At 42.7% G+C, this 19,868-nt stretch overlaps 2 protein-coding genes across 2 annotated transcripts; one reads left to right on the forward strand and one right to left on the reverse strand.

Moving 5' to 3' along the window:
- On the reverse strand, positions 1–3,694 carry dazap2 (DAZ associated protein 2). Its single transcript, XM_036533296.1, has 4 exons — positions 3,523–3,694; positions 1,964–2,079; positions 1,530–1,778; positions 1–1,296 (listed from the first exon to the last, which is right to left on the reverse strand). The coding sequence occupies exons 1-4, from the start codon at positions 3,533–3,535 to the stop codon at positions 1,168–1,170; spliced, it is 507 nt and encodes a 168-aa protein (XP_036389189.1). The 5' UTR covers positions 3,536–3,694; the 3' UTR covers positions 1–1,167.
- Positions 3,695–7,504: 3,810 nt separating this feature from the next.
- Positions 7,505–16,225, forward strand: pou6f1 (POU class 6 homeobox 1). The gene is made up of 12 exons (XM_036534268.1): positions 7,505–7,523; positions 8,463–8,558; positions 9,105–9,149; positions 9,617–9,803; positions 10,284–10,420; positions 10,973–11,198; positions 12,177–12,415; positions 12,843–12,971; positions 13,310–13,543; positions 13,951–14,086; positions 14,312–14,480; positions 15,246–16,225. Exons 1-12 carry the CDS (start codon positions 7,509–7,511, stop codon positions 15,589–15,591), a joined length of 1,959 nt encoding a protein of 652 aa, XP_036390161.1. The 5' UTR covers positions 7,505–7,508; the 3' UTR covers positions 15,592–16,225.
- Positions 16,226–19,868: the final 3,643 nt, after the last annotated feature.

The raw sequence follows: 19,868 nt of genomic DNA on the forward strand, positions 1-19,868 counted from the left end.
CTCAGCAGTCAATGAGAATATGCTCGTCTCTCGCAAAATCAAACGCTGCAATCTGTACATCTGGGCATCCGACTCTGGACAGAAACAGAAAATCCACGCGCACGGACAGAAGTGTTTTGACGCCATCCAACCCTTCCAATCTGAGCTGGATCTTAGACCAGCCATCCGTTTCATTTCTCAATATTTGTAAGTTTCTTTGTTTTTTATTTAAAGTACTGGTGCTCGCAAAACTTTGGCACCCAATAAAATTCATCTACCATTGCCCTTGAGAGGTACAGTAACCCACCCTTTTGATGATTTCATGTTTAATACATTTTGCTTATTGTTCCAGTGCCTTTCATCTCTATAAATTTTGTCTTGAAGACTAAAACCACTCCCTTTCAATTTGGCACAGATTAATTATATCCCATCATTTACATGCCCTTCTAGGGGTTAATACTCAGACCTGTGCACAAGATTATGGCTGAAACCCAAATCATTAAACGACAGAAAGCAGAAATCATGATTACTCCGCAAATTTAAAATGGTGTTAATACAAAACCATCTGAAAGGTTTAACTGAGGGATACTGGAGTGGAAATGAACATGTAGCTGTAACTGACCCCAAAATCACAATTTCTCGTGTAGCATCAACTCGGCTGAAAATTAAACATGACAAAACCCGAGACGAACACTTCAGCTTTCCACAAGGGTGGCCGCTGTTGGAACATGTGACAGGTGGAATCCTGTGCTTTTTGGGCCGCTTCCAACCTCAGAAGTGAAATAATGCTCATGAAAAGATGGCCGAAAAGGAAACCTACAGGTTCACTGGATACTTTACATTAAAGAATAGTACTGCAGTGTGCTTTCTTTTTTATTTATAGATTTAAAGGTGCTTCCCCAAAAGCAGCAGTACTATCCAAGCGCAACAGAAAACAGAGGGCACCGAAGTGTCCATATTCCTCCCTGCAAGCGGGGAGGGCGGTGTCCAGCATAATTCTGACACCTGCTAGAGTGGAGTACTGTACCTTTAACCCTGGGCACTAGGATAATACATTCCGTTAGGTGATGTCAGTATTGTGGCATGGCAAGCTGCCTCAAGGGAAGGTGGGGGTGAGGGCGGGGAGCAGGGGTAGGGGGGGTTTAGATCAGAAGAAGGGGGCAGGGGAGGCCTGGGTGACGGCCACTGTTACCAGATGGTGTAGCCCCCGCCAGACCCGCCCATGAAGAAGTTGCTCTTGCGTTGTGTCATCATCACATTGGCGCCCTGCATGGCGGCGAGCTGGGCGGCATTGGGGAGGTGGCCAGGGGGAGGGGGCTGCAGACACGACAATGGTTATGACATGTTAGTGTGCACCAACACCTAATGACCACTGGCGATATTACTTACAAAAAAAAAAAAAAATTACAAAAATGTTCATTCATGACTATTCAAGATATTCAAAATTACATACATATGGTTCCTCTGTATGGGAAATCATTAGTGTACGTGATCTCCCCAACAAAGGCATAACATCATACATGATAATGTGTGTCAGAGTGCTCACTCACAGGGATGTTGGGGCTGTTGCCTGTTCCAAAGCGGGCCCCGGCATCAAAGCCTCCCTCTACCAGCACTGTGGAGCCTGGGGGATACAGAGCCCCCATGGGGTAGTACGCCATGGGAACACTGTGGCCCATCGGCCCCACCGGTATTGACTGTGGGAGGGGCATGTACATCTGAGTGCTGGGGTAGGCCGAGGACATCTGAGGTAGCTGCCCCGGGGCTGGGGATGGATGTATGTACCTGGGCTGATAGATCTGAAGAGAGATGGTGAAGGAGAGAGTACATAGGATTAAACCATCTTACAGAATGGTGCTTCATGATAACACACGTACGATTTGAGGCTAATTCTAATTTTACAGACACGCGGCGCGGTACCATCGTCTGTTCAATACTATTTAAGCCCTTGGATTTCAGTGTTCATTAGTGTGTTCCTTGTTACCTCAGAGTATGAAGGAGGGGCGTCCGCGTACGGGGGTGCCTGGGGAGACACCTGCATCGCCGTGGGATACAGGGCTGGGTTGGTCTGCGGGGGGTACACAGCTTGTGCTGGATACGCTGAAATGCACAAAATTACCCATTTTGTTTTGTCAGTGTGTTTCAGCCATTATTTAATGCATATTTTTGTGCTCAAATAAATTCTTCTTAAGCAGACACTGCAATATACAGATACTCTTACCATTTTAAATAAAACATGATTATTTAAATGTTTAAAAGTAAACCTGACAACAGCTCCTGTAGAAATACTTTGTATTTCCGGGAGAAATTGTTTGTATCACACCCATTTCTGGTATGTAACCCCCACTTGTGATTAACACACCGCCCACTTCATGTTTCCCAAATAGTTATATAACACTCGACAATACATTCACAATGACAAATACAGATAATCCACCCTCTGCGTGCCCCCTACAATGAAAATTCTCCACTTCCAATAGCAAAAGCAACAAATACAAGTTATAGTTTTACATATAACTCACTGGTGTTAAGCTGACAAACACGTACAAACGACACTAGTACCAATAGTGTAGCTGGATAGCTCCCTTAGTTTCACTTTACAATGACTAACTACTCGATTGCTTTTATACACGTCATTGATACTATATTTAGAATTTGTCACTTTAGTGTTCCGATTTTAAACTCCACTTCACTAAAATAAATAGCATTTTAATGGCGCAATGAAATTAGACCTGCCTAAAAAGAATTCGTGGACGCAGCATAAGTGAACATTGTTTTAGCTTATTGTGTTATAATGGAACTACCTAGTACTAAAAAGCCCGCACGTTCATGTCAGCAAAGTGGAAATACTGGGAAAAAGGTTAGGGAAATTTGTGCATTTCCTAGCAATGTAAACTTGCTTAACACTCACAACTACGACGCTAAAGAAACTGACAACCTTAAGGTGATGAAATATGTTAACGTTGTGTGGCTAGACTAGCTGCAGCTAGGGTAACTCGTTATAGGACAATGTAGTAAACTGTATTTTAAAAACGTCATAAAAGACAAATTAACTACCGCAACCGATAAACATTATCGGAAAATAATCAAAGTATCATAACTGTAACCCATACAGAACAAAAAGCTATTTCATCTACTTGACAAGAGAAACGCATTTCAGCTAGGCTAGCTAGCTAGCTATAACAGAGGAACTTGCCAAGCTTGCTAGGCCTAAAAAAATTAAACGCATAACTAGTTCCTGCGTTTTGAGGTTTACAACAACCCTGAGACCAAAGGGGGCGATTAAGTAGCCGGCTATATAGCTATGAAATTGAATTTCTTTATTTAAGAAGCTAGCTAGTTAGCCGTGTAAGCCAGCTAGCTGGATAACAATGACGTAGTACGACTTGGCTTGCAAACCTACATCACAGACGAGGATAATGCATTCACTGCTAGCTAGCAAGCTAATAAACGCAGCTAGCTAAAACGGCGTCATTTAATCCAGCACAGGCTGGTAAGAGACCTAGTCTGTTAAAAAGAAGTCGATGGTGATAGTCGTCGTACCTTTGTTGTTCATTGTCCCAAAATGTTCCGTACAAAAACAAATGCGCGACGTTCAGGCTGAATTTTGGCCTTTGCAATAACAAGTCAGGAGTGAATGGTGCCAAGTCTATCCAGCGACTTACACTTCCTTGTTTTCACCAGTCACGCAGTGTTTTGTCCGTGTTGTTGCGGTCAGTGTAGCTACCTACGTCAGCCCGTCGCTGTCCTCTGTCCCTGCGTCCACGGTTCCCTTCGCCCCCTCTCTTTTTTTCTCGAAATAATAAATATAATAAACACATATTGTGTGGATTATAATATTTATTTTATTTTAATAACAATACAATTATATTTTAAAGAACCGCACTATTATTATAAAGGACCGTCTGCTAAACAACAAAATAGTAAATGTAATCTAAATTATAATTCTTCTTATTAGTAGCAATAGTATTAATAGTCTACCACAACAACAACAAGAACAACAATAATAATACATTTTCCCACCATTATCAGCGGGCAATTGGGGACCCGTGAGTATCATAAATGGGGTTCTAAAAAATTCTTATAAAACACATCTATAGAATAGTTAACTATAGAATAGAATAATAGATATTATCTACTTCTGCTTCTACTGTCAATTAGATCTGTTGTGGTTTCATACAATGCATATCATGATGCACATCATGGTGCACATCATGGTGCATCCATGCATGGTGTATGCCATAACCTTTTCAGGCCTACAGGCATGAAATAAAGCAACATTTTCCACATTTTCACGACGGAAAATGTGTAAACGTGTACCCCATGTACACACCAGCTGATATGCTAATTAGTGACATGTTCAGACATTTGAAAGAATGCAGCTGTATTCCTGCTGCCATCTATTGGAAAACATCATAAAGTGTTCGCACCCATGTTTGACCTACCTGGCCTTGGCTTGTTGGTCTGTTTTAATCTATTCCTGTCAAATGACTATCAATGTAGACACAGAGCACATACAAAACTGAACAACATTCATCCTATTGGTCATAACTCAGTTATTTTCTCTGCCAACTCTACAGCTCATATTTTGCTGGTTTACCAGCAATCTAAGAAGGAAGAAGATGAGTTAATTCATTACATTTGATGGCAATGAGTCCTGGAATCCTCAACCACATGCATTGTGAAGTTAATGTACAAAATATATACACCATTTGCATAAAAGGCAGATAAAGGAGCTCTCTTGAGTATTGAGGGGATGGATAGTTTCGAGGAAGAGGTGGAAAGATAAGGGATTTGGGGATTTGTTTTGTTGCAATTATGAAAGATATCTTAATGAAACAGGCTAGTCTGTAGACACTGAGCAGAGATTGGCACCGGATGTGGAGCTAATTAAAGATTCAGCCGTATTCTGCAATCCCTGCTCCCTCTTTGAGCTCCATGGCAATAGGCTGCTTATGCATGCAAATAGAGTTTTCCAACTGACTTGAAAGCAATTTAAAGAACCCAAAAGGGAAACTATAACTGTATTACAAAATGGTGTGTAGAACTGGGAAATAACATATTTAAATTCATAATATATATATATTACTAGGATAGACATGATGGCATGTCATTGTGTTTATTCAGAATATCTTTTCATTGTTTTCACCTCTCAATAGCCCAGATAACCTCATCCAGTCATAGTGAAGGTGAGCCTCTTGTGTGTCTCCTCAATTCAAAATCAATGTGTTTTACATAAGAAAGAGAATTCATCATCTTATTTAGTTGCCCCTGAAAACTACCTAAAAAAAGGCCAGACTAGACTACAACATAGACATTGACATATAAACATAGAGTACACATTTGTTGTGTATAAACGATGGAATGTTAACAAAAATTGTTGGAATTCTGATGAAAGATATTTCTGTGCTATATTAAATTAAGATAAAATGCATTCATAAACAAAAAAGTTCAAGTCAGGCATAAATAATTAATAACAGTCATTATTAGAATGGAACAGACTAACCATTGAATCACTCTGTTTTAATTCATTTTACCCTTTCAGTTAATATGTTCTGTGATTATGACTTGGGGTTAGGTCTAATTGTGTTTAGGGGCAGCACACTGTCAAGTTTCAAGAACTTTTCCAGCATATGTACAGATTATTCTACAGTGTTAGGTTTCAGAACAAAAATGATCATTCATATATTAGCTGGTTCACAACTGCCCAAATGATAATGCTGAGCAATGAGTCCCTGGTGATTTAGGGGTTTGTAAATCTTATGACAATAGCACTGTTCGCCTCTCACATTCACTTCACCTGTGGTCTGTGGAATATGCATTAGTGAGAGGCGTGAGCAGACCTAACATGAAACATTTGTAAGGAACCCTGGACCTCATCCTGCTGATACATTCTTAGCCACAGATTTAGTCTGATTGTAATTTCCTTTGTCTTTAACTTGCAAAGATTAATAAATAAGTATTTCTGTTTTTCAGTTCTTTCACATATTTCATTCTGGGCTTTAGACAAAGTTTATGAAATATTTTGTACATTCCACAACAACTTTGAGCCAGTTGTAGTTTCCGTCAAGACACCGTGTCTAATAAATATTAATACTTGCCAGAGGCAAGAAATTAATATTCGTACGAGTGCCTCTTCTCCTTGAATCCCCTTTAAACACACGCGCACTCATCTCCCTGCCCTTCTCCACCTTTTGCTGCCATTCCTTTGGGGTCGAACACACTGCATTTTTGTTTACGCTTGAAACACAGTTTGACAAGTGCAGTCGCAGGTTTTTCTACAAAATCAACTCTGACTGTAAATACTACCGATCCCACGACTGCCAGCAGAGCTCCTTTGATAAGCGCAGTGATAACCGACCCAACACGCAACGTGGCTTCAAAACAACACTTTCTCTTTAAGACTGCCACAGCTCCCCCCTCAGTCGTGTGGCGGCGTTTTTTTCCATGCAATACTTGCCTTGCATAAATTATGTTCATGACGTAGTGCAAAAGGCCAATTTTGTATTAAATTTGCGGGACTTTTCTGCCGAAAGCCTTGATTTCGGTTTGCAGGAACGTGTTTGGTGTTCACCCGAGCTGCAGGTAACGGAGGAACCGTCATTAAATATTAAGAATAGGAGGTTCTACGTGCTTCCGACCCTGTTTATCAATGCAAATACCTCTTTTGTGTGCTGTCATAGCGCCTAACTGCAAGCTGTGAGATGAATTTTTAATTATTCGGCTTTCAAACAAACTGTGGCTAAGCTTCTGAAAAGAGCGATCACCTAAAATAAACCTGACTTATTTTCGGTAAGTTTCTAAAAAAAAACGTGGTTTCTTCCTAAGAGAGCTGTGCGTATTTCAAGAAGGGGAAAATGAGTTTTTGGTTAATATGCAATGTTCTTAATTAGCATAATTTATATATTTATGATAAAGAGTGGGGGAAATACATAAACCGCTGTCCTTAGACATGGTGCAGAGGCTGAGTTATGTTTCGGTATTTGAGTGAAGTAGCTAGAGTGTACCGAAATTAGTACGCGGGGAGATTATTATTGGATCAAGGATGGGGGGTGGGTAGCTAGACTGCAGGACCTGCCAAAGTTCGGTCTTATCAGATATTTATGTGGGAGGGGTGGGAACGGCGTTGTACCAAATGTCCATCTGGACGTTTTCGTGTGACAATGAAGCACACAAGTTGATATCTCTGATGAGTTAGCTCGTGAACTATAAACATTTTGTAGGAAATGGGAGTGAGACGCTTTGAAGGCCCTCCTAGGCCGCATTAAAATCAATAGAAAAATATCGCCTCCTAGGAGCGTTTGCGTAATTTACCATTGTTAACTAGAAGACCCAATGTTGTGTTGTACTGTACATGCTAACATGTTCGACAACCAGTATAATTTCCTTCCCAAATGTCCGCATGCCGCGGCTCAAATCGTAGCTAGCCAGCTGGCTTGTGTTCTAAAACAGTAGCCAGCTAGCTAGCTGTTAGCTTGCAAGCTACGTTGTCATATTTCCTGTGGCCCGAGTTTTGACATTTATCGCGAATGCAGTGTGCGACTGTAAGCGGAACTGTGGCTAGTTATCTCGATAGGAAGTTTTCTCACAATATGTAATGTCAGCTAGCTAGGTAGCTTGCTATAAAACTATCTGCATAATTCATGATCCCCTCTATTGTGTTTGTATGTGTTATGTAACCTTATGCATATTGAAATAGATGATGAACCGCAGGACTTCAGTTGTCATACTGATAAGATGAATAAATTACAAGAAATGTCGGCTAGCTAGCTGGCAGACCATTTGTGATACACAAATAAATTGTACACTTAGTATTACTGGACGATACCGATGCTGTACATCTCATTTGAAACATTACCTTAACCAATTAGTTTGCCCTTGCTCAGGGTTTCCAGTAGTTCTGTAATTTTCAGCGTTGTCTTCTAACGTGTGGCTTGTGATCACTTTTCAGTCAGATTTATAAATAAGTATTGATCTGTGATTTGCATGAGTTTTGGAATTCCAGAAACTTGTGGAAGTGAATTCTTGTTTTGTTGACTTATCTTGATTAAATGTATGACTGCACATTATTACATAGATATTTCTTCACCTGCTGTACGTTTCCTTATGACATCATAGCGTAGTTAGCGTCACGTTTTTATTTGTTGTTTGTCTTTAATATTGTAGCCACTAAAAAGGACTGTCTCCCTTTTCATGACCGTGAAAACATGCCATGTATTTCAGAGAATTTCAGAGCCAAACCTACAGAGAGCAATTTGGGATAGTTGTTTGATATCACCTGGCTTACTCTGGAACAACACTGTGCTCTGTGCTAGACTTTTCTGCAGCTCAAGTACAAAACTAAATATGATATCAATGTATTAATGTATGTATGTGTGATCTTTGGCTGTAGTGCTAACACCTGATGGGTCTGATTGAGTCTTACATTATGCTGACAGTGTGTAAAATTGATCACAACATATTGTGGATGTTTTGCCACACAGTATGACGGCACAGTAACACCTGGGTGGTGTGAGTTAGGGACTATGGACCCAGAGGAGCTCACCGCTAATGATGCCCCGCTCACCGTTAATGAACAGGTACCGTTCTGTGCACAGCTGCCGCGTCTTTGTCTCCCGGCCATCCCTCCAGCTGCTGTGCCTTTGTCTCAGTTTCTTGGTGGCTTCTCCAGCCGTCACCACCCCACTACCCGAATCTGTCACCCTGTCTCACTCTCTGGCCTTCCTCATAACCTCATCCATTTTCTGAAACGGTTTAACCTTTCCACAATAACATCTCCTGAGGAAAACAAATTACTGCACTACAGCTTTTTGCCAATTTCTCATTTCATCTGTGGTGTTGGAGGATGTGGCCTTCTCTTCACAAGTTTGTGGATGCCCCGCACGGGTGCTGTTTTGTGCACTCATTGCCAGCAAAAGCAATGTTCTTTGATGGGTGGGTGGGGGGGCTTTCTGAAAGCATTGCTTAGGCTTCTCATTTGCCAATACTATTGTTGTTGTACTGTATTCACATTTTTTCCCTATTTATTTCATTTGTTTTTTTTTTTGCCATTGTGTGCTAATGTGTGCTTGGCCTCTCTGTTCTCCCAGCCATTCACTGTCTCACTGCAGAAGTGTTTTTTTCAGCCATTAGGTTCCTGCACTTTGAAATTCCCTGCCCGAGATGACCAGGTATGCATCCTTTCTCTCTCTGCACTGTCTCCTCTTGCTTTCTGTCTCAGGAACGCTCCTCTCCACTCCCTGGGCTTTCACTGCTGGGTTTCGCAGTTTCGCAGGAAGTGGGCATGACATTCTTCATAGGGTCGAGACAATAGGTCTTAATGTTTTCTGATAAGAATGAGTATCAAAGTCGCCACAAAAGCATTTCATGTGGTGTAAGTTAAATACCCATGGTGGTCATTCCTGGGATTTCTTGAGGTGTGGATCAGTGGTGGCAGTAAGCACTCGTAAATGGGAGCAAATCCCTCATGTGGTGTCAGTCTACCACACGTAGAAATAACCTTTGATTATCACATGCATTAGCTAAAGTACGTAGTCTGGCTAGAAAAAAACCCAGGATGAAGTCCCCGTAACTGTAAGCATCGTGGAGCTGAGTAAATGATGGCTTCTCACGGTTCCCCCCCCCAACCCTGATCCAGGTGATTGTGATGTCCGGCCACGAGACGATCCGTGTCCTGGAGGTGGAGGTGGACGCGTCTCTTCCGTCCTCCGGGTCTGATGGGAAGCCGGAGACAGGGGGTGAGGAGGGAGGCAATCTCACCCTGGAGCCTGTTGAGGGAGGGGCACAGGACCCCCCCGCGCAGCCCTCTAACAGTGGCGGAGTAGGTAAGGGGTGCATACCTTTCACATGCTGGTGTTGCACATTTTACTTCATATGTTAGATCCTAAAAGTACATCCTAAAAAATTACAGTGTTAGGTCCTGTGTGAAATTTTCCTCAAAAAAGACAAAGGTCTATTAGATAATCTCACTAAATAATATCACCACCAAACACTTGCACAGGGTGGGAGGTAAACAGATTGTAATGCATCACATTGTAGAGGAATTTCAATAAATGTTGAAGCGATACCTAGAATATCATAGGCCCAATGAAGACACAGACAGACAGATAGGACCACAGTTTTGCAAAGTATGTCCGATCAATTCAGTAAATCTATGTTCCACTGTTTCTTATCATGAATAAAACAACCACTTAGTATCTATAGTACATGCTGTAACTGCAATAACACAGGTGTCATCAGGAGGTAAAGCTGGGCAGCCTCTGGGAACTTTAGATCATGACGTTGTCGGTCTCGTTGTCCGTTAGTGCTGGGTGAAGGAGGTGTTGCTGTGGAAGCAACGGCCACCCCTGTCGTCCAGACCATGACCCCAGCAGGCCCCATCAGTGTGTCCCTTCCGCAGCCCCAGACGGCTTTGCCCATCACCGTGCAGGGCTGCCCGCAGGTGAGGCCCACCACTAGCAGTACGTTACGTACAACACCACAGTGGTGTCTGTTTGAACAGAGCTGCTTCCCTTCCCCACATAGGGCTGCTTTCCCTGTCCCTCTCTGACTTTGTCAGCCCCTGTATCTTCACTTGACTCTCCTGCTGTTTTACATTTAAATTCAGACCAGCTTTATTGGCATGAATAGCACAGGGCATTTATTGCCAAGTGTATAAGTAATGGAAACACAGTTAATTATGGGAGAAGAAAATAAAAAAAAATAAAGAAATGGTTACAAGAATAATAGTGTCATCAGTATAATAATAGTAACAATTAGATACATATGTGTTGGTGTTGCTGTTGTTGTGGTGATGTGATGTTCTGGTTGCCTAGTCACTGTCCCTCAGGCTATGGCGTCCAGCCACATATGACATGCAGCCATGGCGGTCTGTGTCCTTCCCCCCAACAGCACTGATCGTCCTTCCCATGTCTGTCTTTTCTTTGAACTCTGTCTCTGGGTTACCCCTCATCACTGACCCTTCCTCTCTGGCAACCTCCCCCTCCTCCCCCAGGTGCTGACTCAGGACGGCCTGACGACACTGATGACAGGAATGATGGCCCAGCCCGGCTCGCTGGGCCAGCCCGTCCTCATCCCCCTCAGCATGGCGGGGCCAATGGCGGGCCAGGGGGGCCTGGCTGTGCTCACTATCCCCACGGCAACCGTTGCCACCCTTCCTGGGCTTACCGCCGCCACCCCGGCTGGGGGGGTCCTCAAATTACCCCTTGCTGGCCTGCAAAGTAAGCCAGCTCGCACAGCAGGGCACAAACCCTTATCAAGCTTGTGGAGGGATATATTTACAGTATGAAGATCAAAAACCTATGAACAAAAACCTTGCACCTAGAACATGTGTAGAAAGGGCACTTAGGGCTGTTCTCTAGAAAAGTATCAGCCGATTACCCTACAGTCATTCCTCGGACCTCAGAAAAAGCGTTCAGTTGGACTTAGCTGGGATGTGCCAATGGCCCCTCACAAGATCCATTTATTTATTTGTTGTGTCCATTGAAACACTTTCTCTGGGGTTTGTTTCCACAGCGACACTAGACATAGATGTCTGCTTACTCCTCTTTAATTTAATATTGCCATTACGTCTCATAAGATTTCTCTGAGAGCTGATGGGAGGTGCTAAACAGGTGTGGAAATATTCACAGACAGTCTCAGCAAGCTGTGACCTTTCCTAACGAATACACGAATAAAATTCCAAAAGCGCACTCTGTTCTGGATTCCTTGTATAGGTCTGAAAAATGTCACAAGGTACAACGAGATAGAATTCTACCTGTAATAGGGCCACATTTGACATGTTCTTTTTGCCATAATCCTTCAAATTGGCTGCAAGTACATTTACTCACAAGGAGACTAATGGGATACTCCATTGGAGGGATTAGTTAAACTTTCAGCCAATCGTAGACTAGCATTAGTGTCTGTTGCCATCCCCATCAATAGGTCAAAATGATCATGGCGTTTATATTCCTTTGTTTGTTTTATAATTTCTGTGATTCTTTTGATTTTACGTTGGAACACTTCACTGTCACTTCACTGTTTTTACCCAGTGTGTGTAAAAGTAAACAGGAAATTAAAAACAACATTAAAACAGACAAGCCCTGATGATGGCTGCCGGAGCTCCTTATAAAATGTTTGTGAGTCTTTGGGTTAGCCAGCAGGGTTGTGGGCTTTAGGGCTTTTTTATTGTACTTATTGTGTCCTCTTTCCCTTCCCAGCTGCCACTGTGCTGAACACGGTCCAGCCCCAGCTGCACACAGCTGCGCAGGCTGTCCTGCAGCCGCAGGCAGCCTCTTTGCCATCGGTGCAGGCATCCCTCCAACCCCAGCCGCAGACAACGCAGGCGACCGCGCAGGTGGTGACCGCCTCGGTGGCCCCCACTCTGCCCAGGGCCTCTGAGCCCACCGCTTCCGTGGCAACACCGCAGACAGCGGGACTCTCCATCAACCCTGCCATTGTAAGTCATGCGCAGTTGTTTCTGCGTCTGAATGTGGCATTGTAAATATGCACCCCAGTCTCTGCATGTGTGAATGTGGCATTGTAAATATGCACCCCAGTTTCTGCATGTGTGAATGTGGCATTGTAAATATGCACCCCAGTCTCTGCATGTGTGAATGTGGCATTGTAAATATGCACCCCAGTCTCTGCATGTGTGAATGTGTCATTGTAAATATGCACCCCAGTCTCTGCATGTGTGAATGTGTCATTGTAAATACGCACTGTAGTCTCTGCATGTGTGCATACACCTGTCTTCCTGTTCCTCAGCCTGTGTCTTTACAGTATACTGTAATTATTTGATGCCGTACTGTGTGTGGAAGATTTTTTTCTTTTTGTCTGCATCACATCCCCTTCTCAACTCCCCCTTCCCTCTCTGTGTCTCCCAGATCAGTGCGGCATCGCTGGGAGCCCAGCCCCAGTTCATCAGCTCCCTGACCACCACGCCCATCATCACCAGCGCCATCTCCGGTGTGGCGGGCCTCACCAGCCAGATAATCACCAATGCACAGGGGCAGGTGAGGCTGGAGAGTGCAGTTGCACAACATATGAATCTGGTTAGAGAACCATGGTTGGGTCAGCCAGGATAGCAAAGGATTGAGCAGTGTGACAAATAAAACCAAGCAAAGAGAAAAGGGAAAATGTCATGATAACGAGGACAGTTTGGAAGACACTGTTGCCGGCAGATGTAATGAAATGCAGCTGGGCAAAAAGGGAAAAAAACCAGTTGGTCTTATCTTTCCTCAGTCAGGCAGACCTGCAACTCAAGTGACACTGTCCTGGCTGATATCTGTGTGTAACCACCATTTGCCAGTGAACCAGGCCTGAATGTTCTCCTCTTTGCTGAATGCTCCAGGTGATTGGGACTCTCCCCTTCCTCCTGAATCCGGCCTCTCTGACTGGAGGTGCTGCAGCGCCTACTCTCCCGTCCCAGGGCTTGCAGGTCCAGACGGTTTCTCCCCAGCTGGTCGTGAATGCCCAGGGCCAGATCATCGCCACTATCGGGAACGGACCTGCCGCTACCGCCACTTCCGCGGCTGTCCTCCCAAAGACATCTGTGCCTATAACACTTGCTAAGTCCAACACTCAGGTGTGCTATTACATGATCTTTCTATGCTGTGTGAAAATGTTAGTTAGTGTGATGCAGCACATAGGTGCCATGCGAGTTGAGTGTATCTGTCTGTAATTGTATGTGTCTGTAAAAATGTACATTTGAGTAATTTTTTATAATGTCTACTTTCGGGGGATTTGTGGCATTTGGAGTTCTTTGGAACTGAGCCCAAATCCTCAAGTCCCTGTGAAAACGTTTCTTTTTCTGTAATACCTGTGCCCAGTTGCATAAGTTTCTATTATAGTGTTAGCTTAAAAACTTTTCTCCCCTTGCCCAAGGGAAACATTCAGTGTGTGGGAGACTGTGCATATTCATGTAAGATGAAAGGAAGCCCTTGAGCTGTGTCCTTAACTGTCATTGAATGTATCGTCTGTTCTGTGGTCCAGGGGCCAGTGGTGACAGTGGCTCAGCCTCCTGTGGTCATCGCTCCCCAGCCCTCTGCTGTGAAGACAGTCACTTCGCTCGCCTCACCTGTCTCCATCGCGTGTGGGGACTCGCCCACTGTAGGCCAGCTTGTTGGCAGTAAGTTATGATTTATTCTTTCAATTACGTTTTGGATGCAGTGATTGCTACATAATGTAGCAGTTTTGTAGGTTTTAATGATTGAAAAGACCAAAAGTGCCATTTCTGAACCTGCCCATTTGTTTGAAGGGCTATTAAGTGATTTTGAGATGCTGTCACGCCCAATGCACAGTCTTCAGATTAGTGGAGTTGTAATGGGTCTTTTCTTCTATGCATGCTTTTCAGAGCCCCAGCAGGGAGTCACAGATGAAGAGGGTATTAACCTGGAGGAAATCCGTGAATTTGCCAAGAACTTTAAGATCCGCCGCCTCTCTCTGGGGCTGACACAGACACAAGTGGGACAGGCTCTCACTGCTACAGAGGGTCCTGCCTACAGCCAGTCTGCCATCTGCAGGTGAGCTCCCCCTAGCAGCTGGGACGAGGCACTGCAGTAAGGAAATGCCATGTTAGAATGTTCTGTTTTCTAAATAGAATTTTGTAGACATTTATAGGAGTGTCTATGAAATGTGGCAACTTAGACTGATTCAGTATTATGCATATATCTAGTCTGGACATCATCTCTTCAAATAGATCATAATGACATGATGAGGAACATAGAAGTAGTGACAGGAGAATGAGGCTTCGTGGACCCCATAATGTGTTGAACTGTCCATGTTATCCGTAAATCACTGAACTTGATCCATGCATAATATTCTTCTATGTAGCAAAAAGTGTTTTTATTGGTTCAAATAGCTGAATGACAGCACCCAGTAGCTCCACTCATTATGGGGGTTCAAGAAGCCCCGCTTTCCAACGACAGAGACGCAAAAACATGTATGACTCTTAATACGCCATCCCAGTTGCTTTGCATTATATTGCATTATTGTCATTTAGCAGATGCTCTTATCCAGAGTTAACACAGTGCATCTAACAAAGCGGCATGAAAAATTGCACAAATAGGACACCACTAAACACACAAGAAACAAACATAGTGCTGAGATTGTAAGTGTACTCTTAGATCAACATGTACTGTAAGTGCAATGGTAACTCATGCCCTGAGGCATATAAAAGACATAAAACCCTGAAGTACACTTATATAGTCTCATATGAAAGGCATGAAAGATCATATTTGTGTTGTGTAATAAATGATCAATACTTTTTGTTTTCCTGCAACCTGTAGGTTTGAGAAGCTGGACATTACGCCGAAGAGCGCTCAGAAGTTGAAGCCGGTGCTGGAGAAGTGGCTGGCTGAGGCCGAGCTGTGGAACCAGAAGGGGCAGCAGAACCTGATGGAGTTCGTGGGCGGGGAGCCGTCAAAGAAGCGCAAACGGCGCACCAGCTTCACCCCGCAGGCCATCGAGGTTCTCAACACCTACTTCGAGAAGAACGCTCTCCCCACGGGCCAGGAGATCACCGAGATCGCCAAAGAGCTGAACTACGACCGCGAAGTTGTCCGCGTCTGGTTCTGTAACAGGCGCCAGACCTTGAAGAACACCAGCAAGATCAACGTCTTTCAGATTCAGTAATCAAGTGGGGGACAAGTTGGGCGTTCTGGAACAGATTGCTGGTTGAAGGAAAGGCAAAAGGGTTAAAGCAAGAAGCGGATGGATTCTTAGAAAGTGGACAGGTGGAAGTGGGGAGTTTGCTAGGATTGGAAGCCCTAGTGATACTCTAACTGGTGGGTGATGACAATGAAGGGAATGGAACTTAGTATGAAGGATAGGCCTGCATACAAACACACACACATGCACAAACACGTGTCACTCATTCCACATTTTTGTGGATATCTAATTACAGTCATACAGCTCCGGTAAGGGCTCATGTTGTTCACAAAGGGAAATCTGAGAAGGGGAGGGGTCCAGTATGCCCCCCTATCCCTTAGTGGACTGGGTTGTTATCCTGTGTCCTAGTAAGTACCTTGTCAAGCCAGTCAGTCATAGGGTGGAATGTGGTACACATGCTTTTGTGTGAAGACCTGGTTAACTTGAACAATATGCAGCCCCTTACCTTCAGCAAATGAAACTGAGTGGCAGCTTTGGCCTCAATTAGGAAGGAAACCTGTTACAAAGTGTCTTTGGGGGTTTCACATCACATCGTGAGTGTAAAGAACGGCCCACTATGAAGATTCAAACTTCTTATGTACATTTGTGTCTCCCGAAAATCTTCCCCTTATGGACACTGGGAATTTTAATCTCCTGTACACATTTTGTATGTTTACCTTTTCTGGTATCAGTTTCACTCTGTGTATGAAATTGGACAGTTAGACTTACGAGATCTTCACCGAGTCAGAGTGGTGCATGCTTTTACTTCCCTTGGTATGTTACCTTTTCTTTTGTAAGGACTGTTTCATCATCAGTCAGATCTGTTGTTTAAAATGCAACAGCTGTAAACCAGCAAAGGAAATGCTCTCGCATTGACATTTATGGTGCTTGGAATTCGAGGAACCTCGAGGTGTGGATGATACAGTTATGGCACGAAGCTGATAATTGTGTTGGAGGAGGAAAAAAGACTGAGGGAAGATCGTATTGTTTTTTTTTTTTCCTCTGTAGAACAACCGCAAACAACTCTTGAACCAGCCACCATGAAATACGTGAGGAAGAAACGACATGATCCGCCTACAATTTAACTATAATATTTGCATTTAAAAACATACTTCTCTCTTTCATATTTTAAATAACAAAAGGAATTAATCATGTATCTTGAGTTTTGTATCACATTTGAAGTTAAGAATTTTCTGATCCCCATCTTTTTTTTTTAATGTAGAAAGCAGTGCTTTACTCACGCTCTTAATCAAATGGTTGCATTGGGGGACGTGGTTTGGTTACAAGGCTGACTCTATCCCAGATAGAGTCCCAGTTCCTGTGGACACTGAGGAAAAACCTGGAGCAAGACTCCTGGTGCAGTATGTCAATCCCTCTTGTATCTAATCCCCTTCATACAGAGCTCTCATTTGGACTGTCAGCCAAACATGATTAACAGAAACGGTTTTACTTGCGTGCAGCAGAAGATTGAGGAAACAACGTCAACAGCAATATATGGGAATCCCTGTATCTTTAAATGACATGGTTTAACCTGCACCTGCTTTGTCCTACTGCAGTAAGACCACTTGCAGCCAAACTGAAAGGCTGGCAGTGCCCCAATCCAGTCACTGTCACAGGCTATAAAGTCTGGTTTAACAAATACTGTCATTGCAAAACTTGGAATGCTTCTTTTTTAACCAACAGACTGAAAGAAGCCTTGAAGAAAAAAATCTACATTTTAAGTTCTTGTTTAGTCAGGCTAATAGAAAAGCTGGTCTTATGGATTGTTTCATGAAACAAATATGGCTTTGTTAGATGGTACTAATCAGTATTTAGCTAGAGACTGCTGAGTTTGGGCATAATGGGTAGAAATTTCAGACAGAGTTTGGGAACAGCAAATGGATGATAAGCTATTCAAATTGTGCATTATTTGCATGGTTTGAAACCCTGGAGGTTGCCCGGTTTTGTTTAGAAGCAAGCCTTCTCCTTTCTCTCCGTGAGACAGAGTGGGTAGGGTTACGTGATAGCTGTACGGTCTCACAGGGGACTGATACTGCTTAGAATCGTTTCTCTGTGTATTGTGTTGCATGTCTGCAGTTAATGCGCAGTGCATTTTTTTTTGCTATAGTAGTGATAAGCCACGCTAAAAAGGAGACCAGATGCTTTCGTATGTTTTCGTCTACAATTGTGTCATTCATAATTCTGATTGATCAGTTTTATACTTGGTAAACTCAATTCGGTTATAGAAGATTAAAAAACAAAAGGGGCTTGGGAGAGAGGACAATGCCATGCCAGTCTGGAGGAGAACATCCTCTATTGTTCTTGAAGGTCAAATACATAGTATGTGTCAGTTCTAACAACCCATAGTTGAGAGGTGGATCTGATGCAAAGTGCTGAAATTAATCTTACCCAATATACAGGTTCTGTCAGTTGACATTATAAATGATTGAATCTGTGGGTTGTGTCTGATTCTTGAGCTTACCTTGAGTCTGAGCACCTCTCATTCATGGGTTGCATGCAGCTAATAACATGCAGCATATCAAGTTCTAGGTCTTGATTTATGTTTTCCAATGAATATTTTTTGTTGGCATTACACATGTTTTTATGTTAATGGTGATTATATTGTGATGTTAACATTATGAAGCCTTTATTGTACACAGTCCTTGTATTGGCTTTCCAAGTTATACTTCAGAAAGCACCTCTACCTTTAGAGCAAAAATTGTAATACACAGTTCATGTTATTGAAAGTAAATGTCAGACAAATGCTTGGCCTTAAAGCCTCCTCAAAAAAGAGTAGAATTACTGTTGCCTGCTCTCTCTGCAGTGGGTAACTTGTGTCACATATACTGACTATGGTAGTTTACTAATGAATGTGTTTAACTTTAAATGACCAGAGAAGAAATATATAGCCCATTTGCACCCCCAGTCATGTTTGGGTTTGTACTGAACATTTGCACTTGCCAGAGGTTTTTAATGGGCAGTGAACCACATTCTAAATTCAAAACTGATTGACCAGCAAAGTGAGGTAGGATGAATTGGCATCATGCTGCAACCTGTCTGTTTTGGGAAGGCCAGGTATTTCTTAGTGGAACTATCGGCTGAAGAGGAGAGGCCATATACTCTGATACTCTGCAGGGACAGATACTCTGTTTATCATGACCAGATATTCAGCTCTTTGGCGGGTTCTGTACTCTGTCTGGGGAGTTCTGGTTGGTATTGAGAGGTTCTTGCACTGTCTGTATTCCTGTGTTAGCTATGGATCAGACCACCTCCCTTCAAAAGCTTTCATAAGGAGACAGAAAATCAGGACACTTAATGGCAGAGACAGAATGTCCTGTGTGAAGCAGACAAAGCTGAATATTAGGTCATAATAAGTAGAATATCTGCGCTACAAGTTCATGGGACAGATTGCTTTGCAGGCACTGGGGTGACAGAGTGAGGATCCCAGCTAACTTAGAGGTAGAGCAAGATACTTTTGGTGGAGTTATTGTTGAGGATGTGGATAAATTGCAGGATTGTTTCTAGGACAGAAAGACCTAATGTGTAATATCAGCTTCCCCCTGTTTTCATGTTTTGTTTTATGTCTAACCATTTTATCAGAACTTGATGTTTAGATTATTTTTAAGTGTTAAATTGGGACAAAGGTCACAGACAGCATTCATGACTGCAGGGCTGGTATAGAGATGGTTGAATGTAGGGCGTTGATATGAGAAATACAATCTAACAACATATTTATATATATATATAAAATGTTATAAGAAAATGTTTTTTTTTCATTTATGAGTTGTTCTGTTGTACAAAGAATAACAAACCTACATAATATCTGTTAAAACACAGATAGGTTTACATACACGTGAAATAAAGCTACAAAACGTTGATTATATTTATTTTATTAATGTACTGTTTAATTTTAACACAAGTTCTAGTGGCTCAGAGTACAAGTTAGGTAATAAAAGTAATTATACATCATAAAAGCCTGTGTGAATTTATAAAACTATCTTTAATGTATGATTTTGGAAATTTTATCATCTCCGTTAAGGTCATGTCTCAATAAATTGTCACTGAACTTAAAACCTTCACTGGATGTTTGACTTATTCACTTATTTAAATGCACCAGTGGAAAATGGTAGGCTAATTTATCTAGCACAGCTATGCCACAAATTCACTGCAGGGAGGCAATTTCAATTTGTCATCACAAATTAAGGAAATGCTTTTCCCCAAATAACATTATATGCAGTCTTTTAAGCAGTGTGGATGACACCAACAAAAGACAGTAAACTTGA

Source organism: Megalops cyprinoides, chromosome 7 (assembly GCF_013368585.1).
Source record: "Megalops cyprinoides isolate fMegCyp1 chromosome 7, fMegCyp1.pri, whole genome shotgun sequence".
Taxonomy (NCBI): domain Eukaryota; kingdom Metazoa; phylum Chordata; class Actinopteri; order Elopiformes; family Megalopidae; genus Megalops; species Megalops cyprinoides.